At 38.4% G+C, this 13,015-nt stretch overlaps 1 protein-coding gene across 3 annotated transcripts in view; it reads right to left on the bottom strand.

Annotated features, from left to right (window-relative positions):
- Positions 1-10,269: 10,269 nt before the first annotated feature.
- The window catches only part of slit2 (slit homolog 2 (Drosophila)), a 283,375-nt gene continuing 280,629 nt past the window's right edge, over positions 10,270-13,015 (bottom strand). For all 3 annotated transcript variants that reach the window (XM_042340949.1, XM_042340952.1, XM_042340959.1), the window contains one exon: positions 10,270-11,601. In XM_042340949.1, coding sequence (XP_042196883.1) covers positions 11,360-11,601 — 242 coding nt within the window. In that variant the 3' untranslated portion in view covers positions 10,270-11,359. The remainder of the gene's footprint in view (positions 11,602-13,015) is intronic.

Here is a 13,015-nt window from a genome sequence, read left to right as displayed (position 1 = left end):
AGAGTCTGTTATACAGAGCCCAATGGTAGACAGCCTGCTCTCTGCTTCTTGTTGTTTAGCTGTCTCCCAATTAGGTGTCAGATTGGCTCAGTCGCTATCACTCTGAGTCGGAAGGTTGTGGGTTCAAATGCCCACATCAGGGCCTTGAATTCATGGTCTAGGTTGACACTCCAGTAATTGCAGTGCCAGCGGGTTTTGCTGCACATTGTGAGATGTGCTGTCCTTTGGATGAGATGTTGAATTGAGATTCCAACTGACTGTTTAAGTGGACGTTAAAGATCCAATGAATTTATTAGACTTGCCAATAGTCCCCAAGATAAAGTTGGTTATTCATTTCATCACTGTTTATGCCACATTGCTGTACACAAGCACACAATTGACTGTAGAGTCTGCCTCCAAATTACACTTTACAATAAAAGTCTTCTCAATGTGAAAGGTGCTATATCAAATGGAAGGATGATGGTGATTATTAATATTATTATTATTCATGCTGCCACAGGGGAAAAAATTGCACAAACAAAAATGTTCTGCAGAAATATTTATGCCGTAATATATAAGTAAACAATAATAAATTCAATAAATTTGCTCAACAGAGCTCATTAAAGTGAAGCAAAATCTGGACAGCCATCACAAAGTTTTTCTTTACCCAGAGGATAATTAATAATTGGAATGCGAGTTGCCAGGAAGAGTGGTTTTGGCCAGGACACTTGACTTATTTAAAAATAGACTGATGTGATGGGAAGACATTAGGGTGGGTATTTTGGAAGTAAGATATCAAATGGCCTCCTTCACCCAAACCAATCTTGTGATCATGTGAAATTCTGTGAAGCATTTTGAGACATTTTAAGGCATTAGAAAGCATTATATCAAATGTAAGAATTATTACTTTTTGGAGTTTTTTTTATTACATGTGCATTGTGCTGATCCTCAGTTGCAGTCAACATGTAACATGGTAGGAAAAACAAAAAAAAATAATATACTTCTCTGCAGAGTTAGTAAAAATGAATGGAGGCACAATACTGTGGCTGTGCAACACTGTTTCTCAACCTCAGTTTGCCAATGTATTATACAAGGAAGATAGAATTCAAATATCTTTTACAAATATTTTGCACCAGAGATTTGTCCTACTGTGCCATGATAATATTACAATGATATTTTCCACAGAATTGTTCCATAGTTGGGCATTTTCTCTAAAGACAGGCAATAATTCTTGTACTGTACATTGTACATCTGAACCACATGATGGCACTCAAAGCATTGCATTTTAGTAGAAACCAGTTATTGTTTCTAATAGCCACAGAATGTTCCTACCATTTCAAATTACCTGTGACAGAGATTCAGGGTCACTATTCATCTTCTATCTACTTTAGTACGTATGGTAATCATCTTTTAATGTACATTTACAATTGCGTGGTGACATTGCTCTGTGCTGCAGCATTATTCAGGACAACATCTGTGCACAAGATATTGCACCAAACCTTTCCACCAGGTATTTCTGGTATTCAAATAAATGTAACAAGCTCTGTGCTTGACAAACAAGATTTGCGAGCTCTCAAATACTGAAGTGCTGAAGCAAGGTGCTTCACCATTTATTTCTGAAGTAAAAGCAACATCAGAATAGCTTCGAGTTCCGGAAAAGGAAAAGAAAATTCACTCATTGACTGGATTAAAAATGCAGTGATACCGAAATCTTTAAATAGATTTTAAATAAGTACTTCATTAATATTCCCGTTACATAATTACAGTGGACTGAATCATATTTGTTAATAACAACAAAAAATGTTTTTAACCAGACACACACCATTGAGTGAAGGGAGAAGGTCATTGCTTGGATCATCCATCATGTTTGACAGGCTGTGAATGACCGGCTGCTCAACATCTGTGGTGCACAGATTTTATTTTAATCAATATATTAAGCTATCTGCGAGGTAAATGAATTATCCATTTTCTTTTTTTTGGAAATCCTGTGCAGCATTTTACAGCAGCCAAAAATGACTCACATGGAAAAGAAAATACAATGGAATAAAGGAGTGGGAGTTAGGAACTCATCAGCAGCTGTATCTATAAACCTTTCTGGTGTTTGGATACTTACCTGGTAGGTACTGTATTAACCTTAACCCCTATTGAATAACTAGAGACTTCTAAAAACTTGAGAATGGTTAATATACAACCCTGAAATGGCTGAAACATACTGCAATGACATGAAAACGTTTCTGCATTTCTACATGCTTGTCATTCCAGCTGTGGTAATAGTTCAGGACACAGGTATGCTCCTTTTGGTGAAGTGACTGACCTTTGGCAGTGAGTCAACATTAATCTCCTGTTGTCAATACATTTACCATCCCTACAGTTAGTATCCACATGCAGTGCTCTCCTCAGCCCCCTGCCGATGCAGGAAGTATAAATCAGATTTCCCTCTCCTAATCGCTTCACTGTTAGAAATGATAACAAGCCACTTCGAGCAGCATAAACTGGATATTAATTCTAATTCTGCAGTGAAATGCTATGACGAATAGCAATATTCATCACTTTATTATGCAGCTTTTCAGAGCTCAGTATTACCACGCTTTCATAATGAGATGCTCATGCATACAAAATACACAGTTCCAATTGCCACTAAGCGTAGCAAATTGACCTTTGGGGTCTAATGCGATATTTCTAATGGGATTCCTCACGAAAGAATATGAGTCCCGCAAATGGGCATTCCTTTTGGTAGTTGGAAGTATGTCAGACCAACATGCAGGAATTCCCGCTCCGACACTTCTGGAGAGTCCATGAGCATCTATGGGAATTTTAACTAGTTTCCTTATTACTCAATGCAGTTACAAAATACTGCAAATTTGAACCGAATAGTCAGACCCCTCAATGACATGTCTGATGTGAAAGGTGCTATACAAATATGATTTTGTATTGTATTTTGTATTGTATTGTACAGCACGGATACGTTTACAGCATAGTCACACTATGGACCTGCAGTGCACCAGAATTGCAGTACACTCCCAGTGTCCAGCACTTACTGGGCCCATAGCATCGTGCTCATGCTTACTATGGCAGGAAGCTGGCCAGTAAGTGCTGGACACTGGAAATGTACCACATGAAGTGATATTAGCAGACAGTCCTATGCAGAAACTGGCATCAGTGACAATCTATCAATCTGGAAGTGCTGAATAATGACTGTTTAATGATCCCAAACCAACATGGTATTATGGGTCTGACTGGATGTGTTGATAATACAAAAATAACATAACAGGCACATAACATCAAGCTTCTGTATTTATAATAATAATCTTTACATTTGATATAGCACCTCTCACAGGATATAATGTCAAGTATGGTGATTGTGGGATGCTACTTTACATGAAGGGAACTATATGAATGCAATTTTTTGGGGGGGTGAATATAGCAGCCAATTTGCATCCAAAAATGTCCCACAAACAGCTATGGAATAAATGCCCAATTTTTATTTGGGGAGATTGTGGGCCAGGTCACCGCGAAAAACTCCCTTCTACCTGAACAGTCAGACAGGAGCTCTGTTTAGCATCTCATCCAATTATTACTTAATTGAACTGTGCAGTACTACAAAATGACAGTATATTAAACAATTGCAAGTACTCTTCCATTTTGCATATAATGATTGATTCCATTAATAATCTAGTTATTGAAGTCATGCCAAAATTTATAGATGCTAGGGATAGTTCTGTCACCTTTCTTGAAAATGAGAACGATATTTGTTTGCTTCCAGTCTGTTAGAAACTCCCCAGTATTCATTGACTGGCTCAAAATATCTAGTATTGCTTCACAAATCTCCTTTCTTGATTTCTAAGTTGTCTGGGTTACAGGTTATCAGGTGCTCCTGTCTGTGATCATTCTCATACTAATATCAGATAACATGGTCAGAATCAAACAGTTTGAAATGGATAGTTGCAGTTTTGAACCATCTGAGAAACATGCTATGTTCAGACTCCGCTGTCAGACTCCACCTCTGTGAAGTGCTCTGGGACTCTATCCCGTGTGGAGGGTGCTAAATAAATGCAAATTGTTGTTGTACATTCAATATTCAATATGTCTTTGGACCAGTTTCATGGCATCAACTTTCTCATTGCTTCCGGCTTTCTGGATAGCTCACATCTCATTTAATGTCCTCAAAATGAAGAAAAGTCTAAATGAACGGTTTAGTTTTATTTTCATTTTACTCACCAATATGCTATAAAACAGCATATTCCTTTCAAGTTGCTGCTAGTTTGTCATCTTCTTACATTCTCTCTGACCAATACCTCCTTTCTTCTCTATGACATGGGGTAGAATCCAGCATGTTGTAGACTGAAGATGTTTTCTCTCTAATGGCTGCTCTTGAATACTTCGGAATGAAACAAGCTTGGCAGTTATTCAGTTGCTGATACACATGAGTTGATGCTACAAATGTGCTCATAATTAATTATAAATTGAGGAAGTGTAAAAATTCTGTACAAATGTATATGACACAGCGACTGAGCACTGTCAGCATTCATGGAGTGTAAAGGAACAGATGGTCCACTTCCAAAGATTCTCAGATCTCACCTTGATTTTTTTTCCTAATGAATAAAGCCCCGTCTCCTCATGTTTTTCAGCATAACTGAATCTCCTCATCCCTGGTACCCGTTGTAACCATAGCTACATTCAAACTACAACATCAAGATCTGACAGAACCCATTATTCTTAATACTATTGGGAAAATGTGTGTATATCGATTTGGTACAATTTTAAGCTTCTATAATAGCACATGTTCATGGATAAAAAATAAAATGTGACTTTTTTAACTCTTTGTTATCATATTATTGAGACCCCAATTTAACATATCATTAACTATGTTAAATACAGCTGAACCGTTGAATAACTGCTTACAGAAATTGACTTGCATTCTGTCGGATGGCTTAAAAGATGAAACATTACCTCCACTGGTACATCCAGTTACACTAATAAATATAATTGGTTTGGTAGAGATGATGTCAGCAGTAATACCAGATTATCTTTCAATTACAAGTCACACTGTGACATTTACAAATTTCTCCCCCTCAATGCTAATGGTTTGAAACTGAAGCCATTCAAATAGATTCACAGCATGTCTTGCCCACTAAGAACTAAATTAAATATCATCTCAATCTGACCTTTAGCAGTTGTATGTGAATAAAGAAACAGGCAGAAGATCGTTCAGTTGGTTGGGACTAAAATATTCAGTTTGAATCTTGGTGTGTCGCTGCTGCCCATTTTAGGTGGATAAAATGAACACCATATTTAAAGATATTCTACATTTGGATAAGGCAGTACATTATATCTCACTGGTGATAATTATCATATCATATGTCGCATTTTCACCCTATCATCTTGACTGCTGTTTTTGATTATTATTAAAAGCCAATTAAGATAGTTTAGGCATCTGTAAACATGTTTACGGTCAATAAAATACGAGGCATGTTTTTGTGGCCCTGAAAGATATTTGCATTCACAACATCGGAAACAGAAAGATATATTGTTTCAAGCAGAATGCTCATTTAAAAAAAACTGTGCAAAATCTCATGATATAAACCAAACCTATTCCAGAAGATGCAGGGGTCGAGATCTGCTTAAATATGCTGTATTTGGTCAAATTTAAGTGTGTGTTTTTTCATTCCATCCTTTCTCCTAGTTTCTTAGCCAAGAGTCCCCCAAAATAATATTGGTCACTCATTTCAATAGCTGTTTGTGGGGTATTCCTGTGTGCAAATTAACTGCCAGTGCTTTGAGATGTCTCGATGACATGGTAAGATGCCATACCAATTGCAAGAATCCTCATTATATTGATCTACTGGGAACTTTCAGCATTTGCTGTTTTTCTTTCCTATTTTCAGGAATCTTGGGAGTTTTTTTTAAACCATGTTCAATCTTATTTTCAATGTATCTTTTGTTTCTTCTATTTAAAAGAGAAACGGAGCAATTAAAGATTTTGAATTGTTAAGATCTTTATTAAATTGGTTAGTATCAAGCACTGATGAATGCTGCTGATTGTTTGACTGTCTGAAGATAGCAATTAACTGAATCAGACCAGCCAGAAACATATCTCGTGCATAAGATGAATTCAGTCTTTGTTGGATCTGAGAATTGTACTTTGGCCAGAATGAAGCTCCCTTATCCGTTCCATCACTCATCTCTTTATGGCAGTCACTTTGGATTGGAAGAAGAATGGCTTATTTATTAAAACGATGGCTTAACCATGAAGGACAGTTTTGCTAAGTAGCTAGCCTCTCATGTAACAAATGGATTACTTTTATTTGGTAATAAACACATTTCAAGCAGCAACAGCAGATCAATTTGAGCAAATTGCCTGTCAAAGAAAAAACAGGAACTTCAAATAAACAAAAATGAGTCTTGCGATTGTATGAGTTATGTTATTAATACTAATAATATGTATTATCTAAGGGATAAAGCATATCCAGTTCACAACAAAGGATTAATTCTAAGACAGTTTCTACAGGTCTTTCTTTGTGTAAAGACAAATTGGGAGCATTCGAGTGTAATTCCTTTGTCTTCTTGTGCTGATTCATGTAGGTGTAACTGAAACTTGCTTTCTTGCCAAGTTTGTACAGATGGGTTATTGTTCCCACCTTCCTCTTTTGGGCTGATATGGATCTCCTAAGTCTGTAATAGACAATTGCCTCCACCTCAGTGAAACTATTCCGCCTTTGTTGCCCGAATGCAATGCTGTGTACAACTATTGTTGTTCTCTGCTGCGTTTCTTACGTCTTCAGCACTGCCAGGGAGGAGTGATTTAGTTATCATTTTAACATAATATATTCATAAGAACTTTATTCTCACTTCAATAACTGCGTAGAGAAAGCTCTCCTCAGGAAAGCAATTAACATCACATTGCTGGTCTCTTCAACAACACCTTGCCATGTAAATTACAATTTCTCCAAGAAACCGCATGAACATCACGCCATCAGCACTATCCTGAGGTCACCGCAGAGTCTGGGTGACAAATTGGCGTGACATTGGCAGCAAGCGCAGTTTATGTCAATTAGGCATTTTTTCCGCCAGTGGCAAGATACCAGTTGTGCAACATTCAACTGAGGAGCAGTTGTTCTACCCCTTAATTTTTCAGCCAGTGATCACAAGTTTTTCACATCACTTTTCTAACAAAATTCCACCTCTTGAGTATTTGAGATGAAAGATCGATAGCACCCTCTGTTCACTTCTGGGACTAGATTTAACCCAGTGGAAACTAATGCAATACATCTTCTCTCTCTACCCACCAACGGTTCAGCCATTCTTACCCCACTCTGCATAACTGTGCTGCATTTTTGAGGTATCGTCCTTCAGATGAGACATTAAACCGAGGTCCTGTCTGCCTGTTCGCATAGACTTTAAAAATCCCATGAACACTATTCGAAAAGCGAAGGAAGTTTCTCCTGGTGTCCTGGCCAACAACCCCCTCACAAATAAAATTGACCGCTTACTACAAGGTTGTTTGTGGGATATTGCTGTACACAAACTGGCTGCTGCATTCACCCACAAAACACACACAGTCTTGTGCTTTGATACATCTCGACAATGTCATAAGTTGCTACATCAAATGCAATTATTATTATTTTTTAGTAATATTTGTATCTCTGACCATGTGTTCAGCCACCTTTCCCATCTCTCCTCAATTCCCCCTACCTCCAATTTAGGCTCCAGTTTGTTGTGTGAAGCGCTCTCAGATAGCCCCCTGATGTGAAAGACTATACAAACGTAAAATATTTTTGTTGTTGTCGGTAAAATGTTCAAATCGATCATGACCAAAACTTTTACGTGTTTTCTTCTCTCAAAGCTCCTATCTTCTAGCTTTGATTAACTCTGGGTTAAACCAATCTAATAGTGCTAAGTTGCAGACTTTTATTATTTGTACTTTAATAGGTTACATGAATGTTTAATTTCTGATATCATTTGGCAAACTTATTGATTATTATTGATCAACCTTGTACGGCTGGCCTGCTCACCAAAGGAATCTGCTCATGGTGTGCTTCGGTTGTAGTTACATTGATGCCCAAGAGCAGTCATCCTGTGGACTCCGGTTCATGTAGTTTGTTGCTGCTTCATGTTTATTGACATACTTGCCTACATAACATTCACTTAATTTCTAATTGATCTGTACTACTGTATGAACAGACCAAATCTGAAAATGAACAAGCTCGAAGCAACAAGAGAAATTAAATATACCCTCTACTCTCATAAAACAGCAAATATGCAGAACCGATACCTAGAAAAAAGGATTTAAAGCTTACCCTATTGGTAGTATTGTTAGGATAGACATAATCCGAGATACTATTTAGGAAACGTTATGCTGGTTAGTATGAAGAATGGAAATGTGAATAGAAATAGATAACCTAGAGTTTTGCTTTGATACAAATTCAACAAGGAATTGGAACCAGTGTTTAGCAAAGAAGGATCAATGAAGTGTGTGAGATTTGATTTTGTAACTAACTAGGTAATAATAAGTCCTTGCATTTGATATAGCACTTTTCACATCTTCTAGATGCCTCAAAACGCTTCACAGAATATACTGTAAAGTAAATTGACTGTATATTTGTGGGCAAAACACAGCAGCTAATTGCAGACAGCAATGCCCCACATACAGTCGTGGATTGAGTGACCCAAATTATTTTTTTTGAGGGATTATTATCCCTGGAAAAGCGATCCACCAATCAACTAACAACCATGTTCCTACTTACTGCTAGGTAAACAGGGGCGTCTGGAGTAAGGCAACTTGCCCAACATTTCGCCCTGCTGGGAGTAGAACCCAGGTCTCTCGCTTGCGAGGTGAGTGCTCCACTGAGCTAGATGAACCACACACTTTTTTGGTCCTATAACTTTGAGGTTCAACAAGTATTCTCTCAAAGGCACAGAAAGTGATAGGGCGGTGGAAGATATACCATGGTTGTTTGTGGGACATTACTGTGAGTGAACCTCCAAATACTAAGTCGATGCACTTCATAAAGCATGAGATCAAATGCAAGAAGTATTAATAAGAATCAACTCTAATGGGCCAAATAGATCCATTGTGTTTCATGAGTGGGTGGAGAAAGTGGAGGTAAGAAAATAAATTATTTTGTTCAGTAAAAGCATCCTTATTAACTTTTCTCCACTGTCCGCCCCTTCAAGATTAGAGGCACATTTAATTAGAGATAATGTAACTGTTTTTTTTCTTCTCTGAAAAACCACACAGCTTCATAGTTCTCATCATAGCTCAGGTATTGTTAGATTTAGTGCTATATGGCACATTCCCTGGATGACACAAAAGCACTTTGAAAAGGCCATTATATGAACCTGACTTGCATATCCACCCGGTTCTGTGAAGCGCTTAAAATGACCTCCCAACATGAAGGGCACTATACAAATGTAAATTGTATCATTTTGTAATTTGTTCAGCTCGAATCTCATCAATTAATTTCCCCAGATATTCGTCTCACATGCATTAATTTATTCACGGTTATTTAGTTTATAGAACACCAACATTACTTATTTTTTACTAGACTCGGGATAAAATTAGGAAATGTCTTTCTGAGAATCCAACTTTTAACTCATCAAGTGCCAAAGGAAATTCTGGAACGATTCTCAGATCATCATTAAATTTACTGACAAGTGTATAATCGGCACCTCACCAGCCTGCTGATCTGAAACCTCAGTCTGCTACAAAGACTGCAGAATAAGAAGCAAGAAAACAAGTTTAGCTCTTCTCTACTAAGGCACCGCATAACCATTCAATAACCACAAAGGGTAACTGGGACTGAAGTCAATATCTGATTTAATTTACAGAGAACAGTAGCATTACTGATATCAGTCTATGTAAGACAGAAAGTATTGCATTCAACATGTACATCTAACCATTTGTAAAAAAGAGAAGAAATCCAAGGAAACAAAGCTGTATTTACATAGGGTGCTCTCAGTCTTTAATTCATAAAGAGCACAGCCCAACTACGTAAATTTAAGAACTCTAAATCTGAGGTTTAGCAGCAACACGTTACTGTGGAAGAACAAGGGGCTGACAAGTATCAATACTCAATAAAAGGAGATCACAATTCTGAACGTTACAATCAGTCAGGAAGCTGAGGAACTCCAAACCAATATCCCGATATGTAAAAACTTGTTCGTCCTCCAGGCCGACGTTCTACAGCGTATTTTAATTTAGCTTCAACAAGGTGGGAGGGGGAAAGTGAGGGGTAAGTGGTGGGGGGAGGGGGGAAAGAGGAGAAATAATCACGTCTATACCACGGAAAGTCTAGTTTGTCAAGGCAGTCATTATTTCTTTTGTAAGGTACAAATTCAGCAGAAATTCACAAAATATACACTGGCTTGTTATATCTGACACTGTTTGGCTGAGATTATTACTCAGGCTTGGTAGTCCAAACCAATGTCAGTGGTCAAAAGTACAGGAGACACAACCAGTCAAAAAAGTAACAAGACAATTAACCCCAACAGGACATGCTAGATTGTTAGTTACTCTATTTCCCTCCCCCCCTCCAAAAAAAAACTGCAATCATATTTTTTTACTTTTTAACATACAAAAATATGAGGACGAAATATAAATTAATATATATTAAAGATTCAAAATGGAGTGAAAGAGAAGTTCTAGCAAAGTTAGGTACAAGTTTTTTTTGATACAATAAATACTTCTTAATGATATTTTGAATACTGCGTGAACTCTTTTGAGGAAAATCACAATATCCAACTAAGTAATCCATACATCAATTCTCTATTTTGTTGTATAGTTTCCCCCCTCCCCATTTATAATTATATTACAAAGAATTAATACTGGAAAACAAGGCTTGCTAAACACTTTGTAAGCTCGAGTATGCTAATGTACACATTATACCAGAAATAAAACGACTGTTCACGTAACCAAGATATAAAATGACAGCGGAAGTTCCAGGGCTTCTTCATCGATGCACATTCTCGGTTCTGTTTCCCGCAGCGCAGTTTAATTCATGTCCCTAGTGTCAAAGGCGAGCTGATGAGACTGACAGTCTGTCGTCTTCTTTGTACGTCTGCTGCTCGCTTCCAGCAACACGGCCCCCTTCCCTTTGGAGTTAGCCCGCAGGATGTCCTGAGTAGGAGGGCTTTCCTTCCAACCAGCTCAGAGAAGTCGATCCCTAGTCCAAAAAAACTGATTGGCTTCTGACAGGCATCTTACTTGCTTTGTGATGATTTTCCATTCAAGAGGACTCGAAATGTCTTGTAAATGAAGAAAATAGTCATTTTCTGATAATAAAAATATGTCTGTATATTACAATATAATTCAAATATCTCCACTATGGAAGCAAAATAAGTTCCCCCACGTTGTTTAGAAAAAGGGCGAGTGTTCAAAGCTTTACAAAGAACATCTCGAGCAGCCGCACTTCACGACCTTCTCCACATCTTCCACGAACGAAGACCCGTCGGTGCATTCAAAAGAGTATTTCCGTCGTTTGCTTCTCAGAGGTCCACAGCACTGTCCGTTGTCACACCCACCTCGGCATTCTAACCGCGAGACTTTTTTGGTTGTCTGGCAAGCAGCGTAGCCTTGCTGCTTCTGATAGTAATCTCGGATTCGTTCCCCTCGACAGGAGATTTCTGGAAAGAGAATGTGAAGTGCCGTCACTTCTGACTCACTTGCATTAGGGTTAGAATGAAAGAACACATTCCCTTTCTCTGGTCTCCACTTGTGCGCCATATAACAAATATAAGTCCTAAATCTGGACCACTCCTAAGGAAACTTGCCTCAAAGTGGTTTGGAAGAAGCAGTAAAGATTTTGGTGTCTACAAACATTGCGGCATAAAATATTTACAGAGTTGTTTAAGCAGGAAGGGACATCTGATCTTGAGGGAATAAGAAAATCCTATCACTGGGACATTGTGGTAGACGTTATCTATGTCATTGCCATGGAAAACAGGCTGTCCTGTACCGGCTCTTTCTACCATAATGCTACTGGCTCATACTGCACTTTTTCCTGCGCCTCATCACTTTGCTGCTGGAAGTGATATTTCTTAACTCCCAGCAGTATAAACAATTGATTTACTGTCTAATATTTAGTCCTTTTAAACAGGCATTGGATAGTCCTGCTGCATACAAAGATGGTTACTGACTTTCATTGAGTGATATGCCGCGGAACAGTCTGTTCAGCCCAACTAGTCTGTCTCTGTTTATGCTCTACATGAACTCTCTTCCCTCCTCTCCTTTACCCCTCTATTCCCTTCTCCCTGATGAATGCATCAAGTTTTCTCTTAAATACATTGATGTTATGCCGCGGAACAGTCCGTTCAGCCCAACTAGTCTGTCTCTGTTTATGCTCTACATGAACTCTCTTCCCTCCTATTCCCTCCTCTCCTTTACCCCTCTATTCCCTTCTCCCTCATGAATGCATCAAGTTTTCTCTTAAATACATTGATGTTATTTCTACGTATAAAAGTTCCCTTAACTCCCCATAAGATATCTTACAGTTGTACCCGCTAGTTTCTTTTTTTTCTAAGTACACTCCATTGTGACACAAAATGTATCAAAGTTGGTGACCAGATGCAAGTCTCTCACAACTAATCCATGTGTGGCTGCCACATGTGGAGCTCCTGTGGCAGCACTGACACACTTAGCTGTGGGGACTGAGAAGCAGAGTTTCACCCATTCTGTGGAAAACATTGAATGTATGGCCAAACGTAGGGCCTATCATTTGTTTTGTCTGTACAGAGCCTCAGTGAGAGTCGATTGGCCATGAGATGCACCAACACAGAAGAACAAGAGGACATAGGTTTAGAGTTGTCAAGGGCAATTTCTGGAACGACACCAGGAAGTTTTTCTTTACTCAGAGAGTAATCAGTAACTGGTACAGGCTGACAGGAAAGGTGGTTGAGGACACTCAACTAGTTTGAAAAGCAGCTTGATACTGTGGTGGGGGTGCGTGGTGGCTAGGGGGTTATTCTGGAGGGCTGAAATCGGATGGCCCGAAGGGCGTTCTTCATCCAAACCAATCTTGTGATCTTATGATTCATGAAA

The sequence above is a fragment of the Callorhinchus milii genome, unplaced genomic scaffold (assembly GCF_018977255.1).
Source record: "Callorhinchus milii isolate IMCB2004 unplaced genomic scaffold, IMCB_Cmil_1.0 Scaffold1, whole genome shotgun sequence".
In the NCBI taxonomy this organism is placed as follows: Eukaryota; Metazoa; Chordata; class Chondrichthyes; order Chimaeriformes; family Callorhinchidae; genus Callorhinchus; species Callorhinchus milii.
The sequence above is the reverse complement of the archived record's forward strand: the minus strand, read 5'-3'. Positions and strand labels throughout refer to the sequence as shown.